General features: G+C 32.7%; 1 protein-coding gene across 1 annotated transcript in view; it reads right to left on the bottom strand.

Annotated features, from left to right (window-relative positions):
* Nucleotides 1-20,294, bottom strand: part of LOC127947225 (peroxisome proliferator-activated receptor alpha-like) — a 28,916-nt gene that overhangs the window by 4,771 nt on the left and 3,851 nt on the right. The window contains exons 2-7 of the mRNA XM_052544212.1: nucleotides 12,872-13,082; nucleotides 11,538-11,695; nucleotides 6,877-7,015; nucleotides 3,234-3,433; nucleotides 1,423-1,632; nucleotides 1,068-1,311 (exon numbers count right to left, since the gene is read on the bottom strand). Of these exons, the coding sequence (XP_052400172.1) occupies nucleotides 1,068-1,311; nucleotides 1,423-1,632; nucleotides 3,234-3,433; nucleotides 6,877-7,015; nucleotides 11,538-11,695; nucleotides 12,872-13,049 (1,129 nt within the window). The 5' untranslated portion in view covers nucleotides 13,050-13,082. The remainder of the gene's footprint in view (nucleotides 1-1,067; nucleotides 1,312-1,422; nucleotides 1,633-3,233; nucleotides 3,434-6,876; nucleotides 7,016-11,537; nucleotides 11,696-12,871; nucleotides 13,083-20,294) is intronic.

The raw sequence follows: 20,294 nt of genomic DNA, 5'->3' as shown, positions 1-20,294 counted from the left end.
TCAAATGGTACTTACATGCCTGTGTTTTTATTTCTGTAATAAATATGTCTTTCAAGCCAACAGTTAATTTGGAGGATATTGATGGTTTATTGCAGGTATGTTGTTTACATGAGAAAATCTGTGTTACAAGTTAAACAAAAATTCCAATAAACAATCATATTTTGAATTTAAATAGTTTCTTTGTCTTGAGTTTACATTAATTATTTACATTTTACATTTACATATCCAAAAAGTTTCAGTCTTTTAATTGCGATTAATCGCGATTAATCGCGATTAATTTTAAAAAATTGTGCGATTAATTAGTTAATTTTTTTTAATCGATTGACAGCACTAATATATATATATATATATATATATATATATATATATACATATAACATATAATAAAAAAAAGTTGAATTCGAAAATGTTTATATTTTAAATATATATATATATATATATATATATATATATATATATATATATATATATATATATCTATCAAATTTTAATTAAATTATAATTAATTTAATTTAAATATATAAACACATTGTGTGTGTGTGTAAAAATGTAAACATAAAATAGAGTAAGCATTTAAAAATAAAAATAAAATTTTAAACATATTTAAAAAAAATACACACATATATATATATATATATAGATATATATATATATATATAGATATATATATATATATAGATATATATATATATATAGATATAATACATACATTAATTAATTAACTAACTAATATATCATAAAAATGTATATAATAATATAAAATATGATGGAAAAAAATAGATATCTTAATAATATAATATAATATAATATAATATAATATAATATAATATAATATAATATAATATAATATAATATAATAATATTTATCAGACGCTTTTATCCAAAGCGACTTACAGTGCATTCAGGCTATCAATTTTCTCCTAACATGTGTTCCCTGGGATTCGAACCCCTGACCTTGAGCTTGATAATGCAATGCTCTACCACTTGAGCCACAGGAACACTTACATATATATAATTACATATACATAATTATTGCTAATAGTATATTAACAGTATTGTGTGTGCACCTCCACAGCAGATGATGGCAGCGACGAACAGTGCGAGGTCACTATCGTCCAGCTCGAGGGAGTTGAACTTCATGGCAAACTGAAACTTGGGCTCCATCATTTCACTGAAGGGCCGTCGCAAGCTCTTGAGAAACTCTCTGGTGATGAAGCCGCTGCCATACGCCACCAGCAGACCGTCTTTATTCATGCACGACGCCAGCATGGCGAAGAGCGCCTCGTGGACGCCGTACTTTAATAAAGTCACCTGTCCGAGAAAACAGACTGCGTTCAAACAAGATATGTGCACATCTGAAAATTGTAATATTCATGAAGCTTGAAGTGTTTACAGGATGTGATGCTCGTGTTTGGCACTAACCTGGTCATTTAAGTCCAGGTTTGAGAATCCTGGCACGGACTTGGCGAATTCAGTCAGCTCGGTCACCGTCTCGACAGAAGTGCACTGACAGCAGTGGAATATCCGAACCTCAGCGTCTTTATTCAGCAGCGCTCCAGAAGAGCCTACCATCTTGGCCACAAGAGTCTGTTCGGCCAGCTGCAGCGTCTCCATGTCGTGGATGACAAACGGCTGCAACACCATGAGACGGAAGCATGGAGATCATATTATATCATATAGATCATATAGTGGTTGATAAAGGTTTTTTAACAGCAGATGACAATATCTAGAGTACTGGGTGGCAGGTGGCAAAAAAAAAAAAAATGAATCAATAAATAAATTGAACAAATTCAATAATAAAAAAGTAGTTCCTATTTCAATTATCTGAAAAATAAAATGTTAATTAAATTAATAAAATAAAAATAAGTTGAAATAAGATAAAAAATGAATAAAAAATAAATAATAATACATTATAATTATTATTATTCATTTGTGTTTGTGCATATATTCAAATAATTTTATTAACAGTCATTTTAAACAAAATAGCTAACTAATAAGATTAATAATAAAAAATGTATGAATAAATATCTAAAAATATATTTTTTAACAAATGTATTATTAAAAAAATACATTATATATATATATACATTATATAATGTATACAATATACATTATTTAAAATATTTGTATGTGTGAAAAATAAGTTCAAGATGATAGTCAAGTACACACACAATAAAAATAAGTAATAAAATAGAAAACAGAATATAAACTATTATTATTTTGTGTTTGTGCATATATTCAAATAATTTTAACAGTAATTTAAAGTACAATAGCTAAATGTAAAAAAGTAAGTACAAATGAACAATCTGAAAATATATATTATTTAAAAGATATATAAAAGATGTGTGTGTGTGTGTGAATATATATATATATATATATATATATATATATATATATATATATATATATATATATATATATATATATATATATATACATATTTTAAAATATATATTATTTAAAACATGGAGAATAAGTTCAAGACTGTATATATGTCAAATAAGTAATACAATAGAAAACAGAATAAAAATCTAATAATAGTAATAAAATGTAGTATTATTGTTTTGTGTTAAAGCATATGTAGGAGACTTGTCTTCCTGTTTCAATACTTTTGAATGTCACTTGAATGTCAAAAGAGATTTACTTGTGTCTCACAATACGATACGATACAAAGCCCTCGACCCGAAACAGTTCAGATGATGGCTTTTGTTTCAAACGCTGCTAAAACTCGAAGCGCTCAGAGGTCAACACGACCCCCCGAGAGAACAAGCGCACTGTGAGAGATGAAAGTCTCGTCTCAATCCAGCTGCTCTCACTCCCAACAGCTGGAGCGTGTCCTGTGGAGCCCAGGCCCGAGAGCACAGCCAACAATCAAGCTAGTGTTACAGATGCATGATGGGAAACACCACACACACCCAGTCAGGATACACTCCAAACCCCCGTGTCACATCAAGCTGCTTTAATAAAGAGTTCTGCTTTACTGATGTGCTCTATAGGAAGGTGTAGAGCGACATGAACATGGTGGAGAAAACGCAAAGTGTAATCTGATGATGCATGTTTAGTGACAGATTACATGTAAACAGGATTATGTCATCAGATTCCAAAAATAAAGCCCCTGTAATTAGATTATAAGATTTTTTTTACTAGGGTACTGCTAAGGTGTTGCTTGAAGTGCTTAAAGAAGATCCGGAAAGAGATGCACATCAGCTGTAATAAATAAAGCAGACTCTTACAGGTGTGCTCGTCTTGCCTGCCAGGATACTCCGTGCTTTGGATTTGTTCATGTTGAAGTTTTTCAGGTAGGCCTCGTAGATTTGCTTGGCCAGGGTTTTCTGATCCGCCAGCTGTGGGTCCTCGATCTCTCGTTCTCCCGTTAGGATTTCTGCCTTCAACCTCAGCTTCTCCGACTGTGGCATTCGTCCAAAGCGGATGGCTGTTTACGGGATAGAAACAAGAACCCCAACTTTGAGAAAACACTCAAACGAACATCCCAGTGCAAGACTATCCACTTAATAGTCAACTTTTGCAACTTTTGAAACTGTAAAGGGTCTATTGTGTGCATTTCATCAAAACGTGCTTTTGTAAAATAAAGAAAACAAACAGGATGCACTTCCTGCCATCTCCATCTCTGAGCACAAGACAGCATCACAAAAAGGAACAGACATTCAGTACACTAGCTACTCGCTTCAAAGACGTTAGAAATATATCTATAGAAAGCTTGAAATGTCTACTTTAAAATACTCTCTGATTATGTAATCCGTATTAAAGGTGCATTTCTCTCTAAAGGCGAGACTGCTGTGTCACGACATGGCGAGTAAGCATTGTCAGCTTCCTTCAAAACACTGTTTTATTAATAAATAAATAAAATATCTCCTTGCTATTTTTTCTAACACATTAGTCGTTACTATGGTTGTCAGAAGTACTGATTTAAAGCACATCTGCATGTGCTTGAGTGCACAATAGGTAAAACTTTCTACATCAAAGACGCCCAAAGTTTATATTTAAGTAATCCATTAATATAAACCTGTAATAAGTTCACTACTGGCTTTAGTCAATTACTTTTAGTTGACTTGAAAAAATCTTTAATCAGGGGTAGCACTATGTATAATGCTGCCTTTGTAGGAAGCTCTCTATATTTTGGAACAAAGCTGATATCTGATTTGTGAAGTTTCTACAGTGATATGCGGATAAAATCTGACGTGGTCATTTGTGGTTTGTTCTTTATGCTTTAGTTTCATAACCCTATTGTTGGTGTGGAGAACATAAAAAGTGGACTGTAAGTTGTTTCTGTAAACCTTCACTCTGCTGATTCTCTTGCAAAACAACCACACGCGCTCCTGATCACAGATGATTAATATTTGCTGAAATCCAAGGCCACTATTTGCACATTTTGTCAGATCAGGATGTCTGGTGCCTTAGAAACTTGCCCAGAGGAATTGAGTAACTCAAGTTTAAATCTGGACTCTGTTCAAATGGATTTCATGGTTTCATTGGACAGGCAGAAGTTTTGTTCTAAGTTTTGAAGTGGAGACATTAAACTATTCAGAGAATGGAATTGAAAAATGTATATATTTAGTTGCAAATGTTTTTCGACTCACAGGCCTTCATCAGAACCTCTAAATACAAAGGGCCTCGGATAAATATACAACATATCAGAAATTAGATTTAGCCTGTGGTGCCCATGCAAAACTAATATTTATGATGCTATATTGTTGCTCCAAATGCTTTTAGCATTGTATGCGGTTGTTAGTGTGTTTTGGATAGTTGCTAGGTTGTTTCGTACGGTTTAATAGTATATGGTGCATGCAAATGTGGATATTTTTAAAACATGAATGTAATCCTAATGCAAATGCCATAATCCCCAACAGCCAATAAGCTCCATTGCATGACACACAAATGCATATTAGTGCATTTGTTTTTTGTATCAAAAGCTAATAACCTTTTTTCAGGATTCTTTGAAGTTCAAAAGAACAACATTTAGTTGAAAGATAAATTTTGGTAACATTAGAAATGACTTTGGTGTCACTTTTGATCAAACGGATGCATACTTGCTGACAAAAAGCATGAATTTCTTAAATATTATTGTTTATTTTCAGCAGGATGAAGGGAGTGGTGAAGATCGCCGGTTTTAACTTTCACTGGGATGAGTCAGTCTGAAGCAGATGCCTATTCTAAAGCATTATGTATGCTTATATCAGCTTACGATGTGTGTCATGCTGGAAGATAAACTGCTTTAATAAAGACAAGAATGGAACTAAACTGTTTGTTTAGTAACAGTAGTCTCTTTTCCAAGACAAATTAAAGACACTGTACAATGCTAATTTTAGCAGCTAACCCACATTGCTGAGAGGAATGGAGTTGGGGTGTGTGTTTTCAAGAGTGTACGGTTCAGATTACAGACTTTGAACATAGCACGACTTCAGCGCATGCCTTCGCTGATCATAAAGCCTGCAAAAGATGTGAGGTTCAGCAGGGCTGGACGTGAGTCAGATGACCTTTGACTCCACACTGAAAACAATGCACAGGCCATCAGAGGAAGTCAATGCACTGATATCTCAAGGACAAAACAACCAAACGCTCTCAAGTTACATCATTTAGAACGTTACTGCAACATCAAGTTCACCCCAGAATTGATTTCTCACCATTTGCTCATCTTGTGTTGTTCTAGACCCATACGCTTTTATATTTTCAGTGGAACACAGCAAATATCTGTATATTTGTAATATAAATAAATATATTTTCAGTCTCTGAATTGAGCTTTTCCATTTAATAAGCAAATGGTGACAATGTGGTGTCAAACTACAAACCTAAAGAAACACCATAAAAGTAGTTACACTACTAATGCAATATATTTCAAGACATCTAACAATAGTTTTTTTTGTTGTTGTGAAGAAAAGACTGAAATTTAAACCATGCATTATTTTGCAATTCCTCAAAAAGTTGTTCAGATGGCCAGCATTTATTTTGAACCATTTTATTCATAAAACAATTTTAATTCACAACTTGAAACTGAAACAAAATAAAATGTCAATTAAAATTTTATTAAAATTACATTTTTGCATTAAGCAGACACTTTTATCCAAAGTGACTTACAGTGCATTCAGGCTATCAATTTTGACTTATCATGAATGAATAAATAATTTAATTTAATAAAAATTTAATTTAATTTATATAATAAATATATACATTTATGTTTATAATTTTTATAATTTAATTATTATTTAATGTAATAATTGAATAAATAAATAGTATTTTTTTACTTATTTTATTTAATCTATTTGTCAAAGCAGTATTTTTTATTTTCAATTAGTTTCACTTTAAGTACTAAAATAACTAAAAATGTATTACATTTATGTAATTAATTTAATAACACGACAAAAGCACACAAAAAAATACTAAAACTTTAAGTAAAATTAAAGTGAAAATAAGAAAACATATATATATATTAAAAATATCACCAATGTAAATATAATAGTACTAAAATAACACCCTAATATAAAAAACCCTAATATAAAATGTATATAATAAATATTATCAACAATAAAAAAATTAAATAATTAAAAATGAATTTTTGGAATTTCTATCAATTTTCTTCTTAACTTATTATATTTAAAATATGTGTACATTATCATGAAGTTATTGTACAGTTGGCAGTGATATATCAAACAACTTTTGGATTGGTCTGTTCTCATAAACCGAGAGATGTGTGCGTTAAAATTAATAAATAAATAAATAAGTGGGAGAATTATTTTTTTTTTTTAGTAAAAAAAATTTTTTTTAGCTAGTAAAACCACTGACTAGCCTCTGCAGATGTTGAAGTTAGATGACAATCAATCAAATTAGCATCATAATTGGGCTTTAGTTTGCCTTACTCACCATTGTGGGACATGCCCACAGACAGGCACTTCTGAAAGCGACAGTATTGGCATTTGTTTCGGTTCTTCTTTAGGATCTTACAGCGGCGTTCACATTTATCGTACTCCAGTTTGAGGCGAATAGTCCGGCGGAAGAAACCCTACAAGAGGCAGAAACAGAAATCAGCTCATTCTGGAAATCACGAACGACACGAATGATGGTGTAACAGTCCCTGGTCACGCCCCCTCATAAGGTTTTACTTATATGCGTATTTTTATAAAACGATATTTTGCGCGATCATCCACACATGCAAAGTTGATTGATAACATAACTGCAATAAAGTAACACCCTAGTTAACAATTACTTGTTTATACAGGATATATTATATTATCTAGGCACTTAAAAGCTAAATAAATGTTAGTAAGATAATGTTTTCTCCTCTTTTCTTTAGTCTTTCTAGTTTATGTGCCTTTTTTAGGTTCGACTTTATACATAGCATTTTAAAATGGCAATTTCTCAAAATAATTCAAATAGATTGCATGTTTACCATCAGCTTCGCTATAGGAACGGCCCATGCAAATCTGATCACACTTTTCGTCTCATACGTACGTAATATACTGTAAACGTGCAACGTTCGTGAACAATTAAAAGAACTGTGCTTCAGTCAGGTTGTGTTCATCCTCATTTGTCCTTGGATCCGTCAAGTTTCTTTTCTTAGAAACACAGCTTCTGCCTTCCAGGCGTGGTGACAGAGATTCAAAATAGGAACAAGCTTGACAATCTGACCTATTTTTAATATTAGGAGTGATCACAATCTTATGATATGCATGGAAATACAGTTATTCTTGCTGGAAATGCATAAAAATTATCTTCCTCTTGACTTGTTATGGACATGCTTCATGTTTTGTGTTGGCTCTTATATTTTAATATAGTAAATGCACAAAATAAACTACCATTTAAAAGTTTGAGGTAAAGTTTTTATTTAAATTTTAATAATATTTTGAATTCAGCAAAGATGCATTCAAAATTGACAGTAAAGACATTTAAAATACATTTTCAAAATAATAATACATTTAATTTATAATGAGCTTTTCTCACACCCAAACAGCTACAGCATAGTAAAAATACAAGTTAAATACACATAATACAGTATAATACAATATAAGGCGACAATATCTATACCCTTTTAGACAATAAGAAGAGCATCGATGTTAGAGCTATTTTAAAAAGTTGTGATGCATCTACAATTTTATTTCCTGCAAACGTTCAGAAAGGATTGGGGAACTGAATGTAACATCAGACTTTGAGCTGATGCTAATTGTCAGTATAGAAATGATACCCAAGACCGTGTTTCCTAATGATTTGCTCCAAAGGAAGAATATTAAAAAAGTAGCGGACCCAAAACCGACCCCTGAGGAACACCATATTGGATCTGGCTAATGTCAGATTTGTTGTTTCCCAGAAAAACAAACTGTGTTCTATTTGCAAGGTAGGATTCTGAAACATTCAAGCACATGAAATACCAAGTGAACTCTTAAGTCTATCAAGCAACTTCATGAAAAATGTATATATGTTTATTTAAATATTGGCAATTACTGGCTGAGAGCCTTTTTTCAGTGTTGCGATGTTCAGCACTCCAACAGTTGTGTCCACTAATTAAATTTTAGAAATAATACTGTTTTTGTGTCACGGAATGAAATGTTAAGAGTAATTTTTTTTGGCGGGAATGTTGTTGTTAACAAAGATAACGTCTATTTGAAAATTAGCTTAAACGTTTTTAGAGATGTGAGCTCCAGGTTGTCAGCGGCCAACAAAACATTAATAATCAAACTTATTTGACAATTAGCCACTGCTGAAACCCAAGCCACATGAAGCCATAAGCTCCAGCTTGATATCAGAGCGTTATTCCCTGGAAAGGAAAATCAGGGCAGTTTCTTAAGGTCATAAATGCATCCAAAGCATGAAATCAAGCGTCTTGCACAATTTGGCGAAGCGCTGAAGACGACCAGCAGTTTGCCAGCAGACTCAAAGTGAAGCCTGGCAAGAATGAACGGGCTGTAAAAACTAATCGCTGTTGCTTCACTCATATTGAGCCATTTTGTCCCTAGAAACACTTCTGTGATTTCGAAAGGGAGATTAGACGGAGAGATAAAGAGAGAGATGGAGAGGAAGAGGAGGAGAGGTCGAGTCGAGGACAGACACGCTGAGAGTGACCGTCCAAATCCACGTGAAATACTTAATTTAATATTAAATCAATACCATTTTATTTAAATACTTAAGTACTTTTTATATAAAACAAGTCATTTTCTAAAGCTTCTAAATATATTTTATTAAATATTTAACGTATACCTTTATTATTTAAGTTTAACAAATGTATGATAATTGTTTTAATTGATCTAATTTTATAAATATAGCTTCAAAACAGAAGCTACAAGGAAATAGACAATACTAAAGAAGAATAAACAAATTTCAAGTAATGAATGCCAAATATCTGAAAGTTTATAGTACTTAATTCTAAAAAAAAAGCTGTAAATGTTTTAATTCAGTCATTTTTTTAAACAAAGCTTCAAAACATGGAAATATTTAAATATTTAATGGTTTTATACAAGTACGCTGTTAAAATAACTACAGATTTATAATTGTTTTCATTCAATAAATATCTTCGAAACACAGACTACAAGTAAATAGTTACTAATAAAGAATAACACATAAATATATAATAATGAATTGATTATTATTATTCTTATTATGAATGAATTTGCAAGAGAAAAAATACACAACCATAAAGATAAAACAATTTACGGAAATATATGAAAGATGTGATCATCAGTTTGATCAATATTCATGAATGATATTTACACTTTGGGTATAATTTTTTAATATCAGGTATACCTGAAAATATTCTGAAAATAAATTATAAGATTCCACTTTGTCATCATCGATTTCTAAATACAATAATAATAATAATAAAAATAATAAAATATCAACATCAATAAAAAAATAATGTTAGTATTGACGTTGATAACAATAAATATAATTTGAATTATTGTTATAATAAGTCATGGCATTAATAATAATAATTATTATTATTGCACATATAAAGTTTTGATTGATAGATCAACACCAAAACATCAATTATGCATATTATCAGGAACATTTTTTATAATAATAATAAAAACAATAAAACTATTATTATAAATGATTACATATACATATTAAGTTTGATAAATGTAGTCTAATGATTAGTACAAATTGTATTATTATTATTATTATTATTATTGAGGTAGTCTAAAAAATATTTAAAATGAAACAAATAATAAAAATAAAAAAACATTAAAATATTGGATCAGGTAAATATTAACATATATATATATATTAGGGCCGGGACTTTAACGCGTTAATTGAGATTAATTAATTACAGAAAAAATAACGCGTTAACTAAGATTAATTAATTACAGAAAAAAAATTCCCGCATTTTTAATAACTTATTTTTGCACCGCGGAACGTTTCTCACTGGATGAGTTTCGGCGGACCGATTATACTGAAGCACCAACTAGCGTTCGCAACTTCACATATCACCGCAGCACATGATCGAACCTCAAGTATCACCTCAACGCAAAACATATAGCAGCTAGCGTGGACTTTACACTTTATGTTGAACTATGTATTATTTTGTTGGTGCAACAGTTTATCTTGAACTCTTTATTGTTTTGGCCAAGGTTATTGAGAGTTGGACTTAGTATGTTATGGCCTCTGAAGCAACAGAGAGATGTTTTCTAATAGTCGGTGTTTCCAATGTTCTGAATGTACTTGATAGTATTGTGTTTTACTTAAAAAACAAATTCCAGAACCTATAAGCTTCCTGAATTTCTGAAATGTACTATTTCTAAATTGTTTCTAAATATGCTATTGCTACACTTAATGGCAAAAATTGCACTGGTCTGCTAGACTTGGTTGAACAAAAATAAACAATATTTTGTTGCTTAAGCTTATGTATTCAGTCATTATTCAATGGTATACTATAAATCCATGTGAAAAAAAATTACTTCTCACTATTCCCAGGTCAAATATTTATATGCGATTAAAATACGATTAATTTCAATTAATTAATTACAAAGCCTCTAATTAATTAGATTAATTTTTTTAATCGAGTCCCGGCCCTAATATATATATATATATATATATATTTTTTTTTTAATAAACAAATAAATAAACACACAAGCAAATAACAAATTAATAATTACATATTATCGTTTAAATGATGTTGTCTAGTGATTCTTTAAAAAGCTAAAACTAAATTACAATATTAATCACTTGATTAAATAATGATTTAACGGTCCGTCTGGCCTTTAAGTTCATAAATACAGTAGTCTACAAACGTAAACACACTGTGATAAGAAAACACAGCTATGCTTTTTTATAATGACTAATGTGTGCAGACAACAGATGCTCCTCTAGACACAGATATGTGAGCAAAACGTCCTTAATGAGCTTAAATGAGGCCAGCGAGGCCAATGTGTGTGTCCTGGGGCTTGACCAGGCCAACAGTGTGTGTGAGAGATCCTCTATCCTTCATAGATTTACACACATGCTCATTCAGTCTTCAGTCTCTGTGAATAACGCCAGTGTTCAGGTGTTATCTACAGGCCTTAAAGGGCCAGCAGCGGAAGCCTGGCTCTCACCTTGCAGCCCTCACACGCGTGAACTCCGTAGTGATATCCTGACGCCCGGTCCGAACACACGCGACACTCCAGGGTCAGAGAGCTGGAGCTGAACTCGTCCTGACCCGCCGGGCCACCGTACCCCCCCGACGACGGGCTGGACGCCGGAGTCAGTGCATCTACACAAGAGAGCAACTTAAAGATGAGAGTCCTGATCGAGAAACTATTAGAAAATCACTTAATATTATTGAACATAATCGGTTTTAATTGATGTATTCGAATGATTCTTTAAAAGACAAACAACATCAAAACATCAGTTCTGCATATTAGTTAATAATAAAGTCATCACATAATCTAATAATAAATGGAAACACTTCACTTTGCTCTCAGACGGTAAATACAAATGAAATTATACGCTGCATGAAAAGTAAATGCCCACAACATTTTCTATGCAATTACATGAATGCAAAAAAATTTTTATTTTATAATATTAAAACATTTTTATTAGCTATATTACTTTCAAATGATTTTTAATCAGCATTTTTGCTGTTTTCCAAAAAAAAAAAAAAAAATTAAGCTTCCATAAAACAACAATAAAATAAAATTTCCGTATATTAGTTATCAAATTAATATTCTGGTAAAACTTTATTTTATTAATAACAATAATTAATAAATAATAATGCATATTATAATATTATTTAACATTGTAAATATTACATTTTGATTTATGTGCTAATGATTATTAAAGAATAAAAATAAAACAACACTAAAACATCAGTTATATATATTAGTTATAAGGTAAATGCTCTACTAATATATGAAAATATCCCACTTTGCAATAACTTTAATTGTAATATAATAATTTTTTTTTCTGTATTATTATAGTATTATTACTTTTATTATACATTTTTCTAATTATTATTATTATTATTATTGCTGTTATTTATTATATATAAAATATAACAATTACTTTCTGAACTGTTTTAATTTTGTTAAATGAAATAAATAAATAATAATAGCAGCTATTGTACATATTACTTTTTGACTGATGTAGTCTAATGATTATAAAAAATAAAAAATAAAAATCTGAATATTGAAGAAAAAAAGCCACACTTTCTTTTGGATATTTCCTGCATACATTTTCAGTTTTTATCCTATTAGCAAACTGTGTATTTAATTTTTTTAACATTTTTTACATTGCATTGCTTACAGTATGTCAACAGAGCATTCATATCTGCGTTTGCTTACTTGTGTGGAGTGTTTTTGGCTTATTACAGGACAATGCAAACCATGCAATGCAACCGGCACCTCAGGCTTTTAATTGTCTGCATGTACTCGAGTGACAGATCGTGTACCTAACGCAGTGGAGCTCTCTGATCCGGAGCCCAGACACGACGACTGGTTCTCGGTCACCTCCAAGCTGCCGAGAGCGTCCTCCTCCATGGACTGAAGGTCTTTAATTCCCCCGATGAAGTCCAGCTCGCAGTGGTCCAGCGGCGACGGAGGGCTGTAGAGCTTCTCCATGTCCATCATGTTGATCCACAGCAGAACCGATCACACATCAGCCTGACAGCACAGGAGATATCTGTCACACACAGCGTCTGTAACTGTTGCACATTTGTAACATTTGTATATTTTAAATTAGCTTTTATTTTTGAATTGTATTTTTGTTTTAGTATTTTGGTCATGTGCTTTTAACATATCTATTTTGTTGTAATATCAGTATTTTTATTTTGTAATAAATAAATTTTGTAATTAAAGGTTTATATTTAATATTAATATATATTTATTAATTTTAATATTATATTTATATTTAGCAATTTTATCATTACTAATTTTACATATATATATATATATATATATATATATATATATATATATATATATATATATATATATATATATATATATATAATTTTTTTTTATTCAGCTTTCATTTACTTTTATTTCAGTTTGAATGAGTAATTTTAATATCAAAACATAAACTTATGTTATTTAATTTAGTTGCCAAGACAAAATTTCACAAGAATGTTAAAATTAATTAAATTATTATTTATTTATTTTTTACAATAGTTACAGTCCCGCACCAGTTTTATTTTATATTTTAATTATTACATATTAGCTTTTATCTTTATACTTTCATTTTACAATTTAAGTTTTAGTATTTTGGTTATGTGCTTTTTAAATATATACTTCATCTAAAATCCATCATCTTCATTTCTAATTTCTCAGTTCTCAGTAATTTAATTATCTCAATTTAAACTTACTTTAATTCATTAAGTTGCTATGATAAAATTTCAAATTTTTTATCTAATATCTATATTTTATTCCAGTTTCACTTAAAGTAATGAAATGATTATTAATAGTTTTAGTGAACAACAACAGCGTCATAAAGCATTTTTAAAACCACTTACAAATCACAGCATCACTGTTTAATTGCAGCACAACATAAAACAGCTCGTCAGATAGTAACCCTAATAAAAGCTTTGTATCCTCTGCCAGCCCTCACTATATATGTGTGTGATATATAAGCAAAACTGGTTAAATTCACCCAAAATAGCCTCATCTAAAGGTCTGTGTAGTGTCTATAGTGCAGGCCCAAGAATAAATGGTATTTCCATTGTATGTTTTGCATCTAAACACAGAGATGTAGACTAAAGGAAAAGCTGAGATTGAGGAATCTGGAAGAGACAGTCATGCTCGATCATCTGTGACAGAAACAGACAGACAGAAAGACAGAGAGAAACTCATTCACTCACACTGAAGAGCGACAGCAAGAAAGAGGGAAAACTCTCTGAAGATGGGAAACAGTGAGCCAGACGAGGACAAATAGAGCAGATCATTGTGTGTCTGTCCAGGGTCAGAGAGGGACACTGCGCTCAGTCAGAGACATTCACGGTCATCCACCAGCAACGAGCTCACAGATCGACACAAATCTTACCAACATGTGTCAAAAATCAACTCAAAAGAAGTAAAGTACGAGCAGATTCAGGGTACCTGTAGTTATAAAAACATATTTTACGCAAAAACAGACAACAAGACCTTTTAAATGACGTCTGAATATTGTGTTTCTCTGTGAATAAGTCCGCATGAAGCTCATTAAAATATAAAGAAATATAAGATAGATAGATAGATAGATAGATAGATAGATAGATAGATAGATAGATAGATCATCAATATTGTACACCTTCATTTGATTACCATCATTTTTCATTATAAATTTGTGTGAAATCTTTAATCCAGAATAATGTCAACACAATTTATGAAAGCATTTCACATTATTCTAAAATGCTAATAAATGATTAATTCCTTAAATTGTATACATAAATTAATTTAGACATTGATTATTACAATTTAAATAATCTATAAAACAAAATGAATTTAAAAAAATGAAATGGAAAACAGAATTTGAAAAAAAAAAAAATGGAAAAAATAGAACCGATTTAAAAGATCCCTGAAATGTATATATATAAATAATTGTTATATTGTATCAGTTCAATGTGTTTTTTTTTTTTTTTTTTTTTTTTATAATGATAATGTAACCATTAAAATAGAACTCATAACAATTTAAACAGGAAAAAAAACACACAATTTCGTAAAAAAATATAAAACAAAGCAACATTTCATAATCCATGGGCCGTGAAAGATGGTAAAATGTTCTTTCCATCGTAACACATAGTCCAGGTGGAGACTTAAAGTGAATAAAACCTGTGACCAATCCTATCTTGCATGGCAACAGTTGCCGGGGTCCATACTGTTTCTTGGAATGGAGTGCTTCCAATAAAATAATAAAAATACTTATAATATATGCATGTAATCTTAAAGGTAGAAAAGCAATATAGCAGCAATACTCAGCCATATATAATAACAATAATAAGTACTAAAATACATCTAAAAATCTTTATACAAGCAATGAAATATTGATGCAATATGTGCAGAAAAATATATAAATTATGCTGTATATAACTGTATATAACTGTAATTAGCATATATATGTGTGACTGCTTCAGCCCGAGTCTAGATTATTTTTTACAACATTAATGTTACTTTATTAGATACTATTATAATATTACTTCTAAATATATACTATTATTTAGTCTTATATTACACTTTCATTGTAGTTGTGTATGTATTATATACAGTATTTATAAAAATACTGTTTGTTTTCATAGGAATACAAATTTGTAAAAACTATTTTAATTATCTCAGTACATCAATTTAAACTAAATGAAAATAAGAAACATTTCCTTGTCAACTAGATGAAACAAAAGAAGTTTTTTATTATACATTTTATTTTATTTAAGGTTTTTTATGGTTTTAGTTTAAGTTCACTATATTCAATGCACAAGATCAAGGAAAATTACGCTGTTTTAATGACGCAATCTCTTTAAATAGCAATAAACACAAATATGTTTATTATTTGTTCACAACAAATATGAGGACTTAGTTATGAGTTATGGATTAGCTATTAGCTTTAGGACAGACGGCCAAGGACGATCTTAGTGAATCAATGACAACGCTTGCCTACAACATTATTAACAGAGCGGATTAAAGCCGAGTTATAGAGCGTCACCGAGAGTAATACGTAACGCACACTTACAGTCTGTGTGAATAAACCTCCTGGAAGTCATTAATGTAAGTTCAATCAAAGAGCACTAGCTAAATATCAGCTAATAACCCAAAACAAGCTTCATTCCCAATAGGATTAATGTCAGAACAACATGTGCAAAACCACAACAAAACCACACCTCCCTCTTGAGTTTATACACGTGATCTGATTAGTGTTTGTGTGACTTTATGCACGGAAAGTACTAATCGTCCAGAAGGGCTCAGTGGCGAATGCTTCACGTGCCTGCCTTTCGTGTTTTGTTTCAAGTTGCAATTCAACACACGCTGTGACCTCCAGCATGGGTTGGGGGTGGATGAGGGACAAAACCCAGTGACATCAGGATAGCACACTTCTCACGGTCACATTTTCCATGTGGAAGTGTGCAGATCTGAAAGCCACAAGTCATTCTTAGACAGTTTAAAAGTGCTGAAACGACTGAAAAGTGGAATCAGGTCACATGGACATTAGAAATCACTAAATTGCTTGTGTTCAGTGATGGACCAGTGTTTTAATTTGAATAGGTTAATGCAATAGTTCTCTACATAGCACGAATTCAAAGTATAGATGGGCATTTTTTTTAAATGTTGTATTTCAATATTTGGGCTCATTAAAAAAAAGAATATTCAAATGTCTTTGAATAGGGTTTAAAGAGAAAGATGTTGTTTTATAATCAAGTTTTTGTAAGTATTGCTGAACAAGCTTATAATTAGACATTATACACAACAATGTTCTACAACAACATTACGTTATATCTCAAGAGTTTATTTTAGTTTCAAATGTGTGTAAAAAAAATTATATATATATATATAATTAAGTCTATTTTGATTTGGCCAAGGAAGCAAGCCACTCATAACACCCCATCAACCGCCCAGCAGCCAATCATAACACCCCATCAAATGCCCAGCAGCCAATCATAACACCCCATCAACCGCCCAGCAGCCAATCATAACACCCCATCAACCGCCCAGCAGCCAATCATAACACCCCATCAACCGCCCAGCAGCCAATCATAACACCCCATCAACCGCCCAGCAGCCAATCATAACACCCCATCAACCGCCCAGCAGCCAATCATAACACCCCATCAACCGCCCAGCAGCCAATAACACCCCATCAACCACCCAGCAGCCAATCATAACACCCCATCAACCGCCCAGCAGCCAACCATAACACCCCATCAACCGCACAGCAGCCAATCATAACACCCCATCAACCGCCCAGCAGCCAATAACACCCCATCAACCGCCCAGCAGCCAATCATAACACTCCATCAACTGCACAGCAGCAAATAATTACACCCCATCAACCGCCCAGCAGCCAATCATAACACCCCATCAACCACCCAGCAGCCAATCATAACACCCCATCAACTGCCCAGCAGCCAATAACACCCCATCAACCGCACAGCAGCCAATAATTACACCCCATCAACCGCCCAGCAGCCAATCATAACACCCCATCAACCGCCCAGCAGCCAATAACACCCCATCAACCGCCCAGCAGCCAATCATAACACCCCATCAACCGCCCAGCAGCCAATAACACCCCATCAACCGCCCATCTACCGCCCAGCAGCCAATAACAACCCATCAACCGCCCAGCAGCCAATCATAACACCCCATCAACCGCCCAGCAGCCAATAACACCCCATCAACCGCCCAGCAGCCAATCATAACACCCCATCAACCGCCCAGCAGCCAATCATAACACCCCATCAACCGCCCAGCAGCGGTTGATGGGGTAATAAATGCAGAAAATGTAATAAATGCAGAAAATTTTGGCGCTTGGTGCATATTTATATATGTTATGTAATATATGAACCGAAACAGTTGAAAATTAAAATACCTGCGTAACAGTAAATTGGATCTATGTGGCTCTTAAAGTGACAGCACCCTAATATTCCTGCTGCTGACAGTTTATTTGCTTAATATTAATAAAACAACAAAAGAGAAAATCACTTGACTGAAGAACGTTTGTAGCTTTAATAAGAAACAAAGGAAGATTAATTCTCACAGTGAAGACTTTTATTTTACATTCAATAAACCCCACAAAGGCACAGATGGTTTTAGTCCTTGCCACATGCGTCGGGAGTCATTTAGCTGGAAATGTGACTCTATGCGTTCCCTGTGTCTGTGTTTGGCGGCTCTTACTGCGCGCCGGAGAGCATAGCACGATGCTTTGCTCGCTCATGTTTCCTGATAGAAGACCGGCGTTGTAAGCAGCATTGCGTTTGTTTACTGCTGCACGAATTGATCTGTCCACCCACGGTTTCTGATTTGAGAAGGTCCTTATAGTTATTGTATCCGTAGCTTGTTCAGCTAGCGTGTTTACAAAGCTTAATGCTACATCCGTGAACTCGCTGACGTCAGATGAACTTGCGCGAAACATGTCCCAGTCTACGTCATCAAGAGCCGCCTGTAGCATGACTTCTGATTGGGCGGACCATCGCGCCAAAGCACAGGAAGTGACATTTAAAAGCTTCCTGTATTGGCTTAAACTGAATTTCCCCTCAGGGATCAATTAAGAAAGTCTGTCTTTTCAACTGTCAGCGGTATACAGATACCTGAGTAAACTAAAATGTGGATTTCTATATTTTCAACAGGTGTCTTCAAACTCAATGTGCTGATGCTGCAATAAATGCACTATATATATATATATGTGTGTGTGTGTTTGTGTACAAACACATGCATGGTTGTGTTTTGACAGAGCGATAAACTCAGTATGAAAATGAGGAAGAAGCAATCTGTGTACTTTTGTGTTTGCATGTGCATGATTGCACAAGAATTTCCTGAAAAATGGACAGAAATTAACATTTTCTCATTATTAAATAAATAATCATAAATCATTCATGACTCAATATATTAATTATTTTCACTATAATTACTATAAAGATTTCTGGAGTCAAGTGATTTTAACTTTGTGAGGAACTTGCCCAAATTTAAGTCATTATTGGTGGAAAATCTTTTTCTCAAATCTTTTTAATCATCATGACCATTTTTTTTTTTTGGAAACCAATGCTCAAACGTTTGGCCTGACATCTCCTCTTTGGTTTTTGAAAACTCAGAAATCCTGATGATAATATCATATAACTTTTTATAAATAGAACACACATTACCATTGGGGTCGACTAGATTTTTGTGATGATTTTGGAAGAAGTCTCTTCTGCTCACCAAGGCTGTATTTATTTGATTAAAAATACAATAAAAACTGCAAAATTGTAATATATTATTAAAATTTAAAATAACCATTTTCTGTGTGAGTCTCTGTTAAACTGTAATTTATTTCTGTGATGTACAGCTGTATTTCCAGCATCATTCCTCCAGTCTTCAGTGTCACATGATCTTCAGAAACAAGAAAAATTTCTGATTATTATCAATGTTGAAAATCAGATGTGTTGCTTCAAACAGGATTCACAGATGAACAGAAAGTTCAAAAGAACAGCATTCATTTGAAATAGCATTATAAATGTCTTTACTGTCACTTTAATGCATCCGAACCTTCGAAGTGTTTGAAAGACGTTAAGACGTTGATGTTAACATTAAAGGAGACACAGTCAAGTGGTTAGGACAGAAAAACTGTACAGTCCAACCTGAAAATCCTGTTTAAGGAAACCAAACAGCGGGGGAACATTCCCCTTCTCTCACTGAGTAACGAAGCAAGAATGGTCTGATTAACAGTCTCAGATTTCTAACGAGTCGGACGAAGACCCCGAGAGACCGAGCGCGCTGCATTACGTTGCATCTCATGCAAGAGCTTAAAAATCATACGCAATTCTGTTGCATGGAAAACACAATGTGGGTGAGTAAATAATCAGGGAATCTCAACCGTATTTTCTGTAAATACAGTTTGCAGTTACACAACACTTAAATACTCCACAGATGTCACGACTGATACAACAGATCAACACAACTATGAAAACACAAGGTGAACGCCAAGACCCTCGCAGAACGACTGGTTATGCAACTTCATGGGGGTTGGTTTGAGTAACTCAAGCACGGGCCCCGCAGCGAGAATAGGGCCGTCTGGTTTGTGTCCAAGGGCCTGACGCATTGCACTTTACAACTTAAGGTGTAGCAGATACAAATAATGCAGCATGTTGGAAACACCGCAATTACCAGTTTCTGATCTGCTCACGTCTTTGTCAAACTCCACATAAAGTAACTGCTAAT

This window comes from Carassius gibelio, chromosome A25, assembly GCF_023724105.1.
Source record: "Carassius gibelio isolate Cgi1373 ecotype wild population from Czech Republic chromosome A25, carGib1.2-hapl.c, whole genome shotgun sequence".
Taxonomy (NCBI): domain Eukaryota; kingdom Metazoa; phylum Chordata; class Actinopteri; order Cypriniformes; family Cyprinidae; genus Carassius; species Carassius gibelio.
The sequence above is the reverse complement of the archived record's forward strand: the minus strand, read 5'-3'. Positions and strand labels throughout refer to the sequence as shown.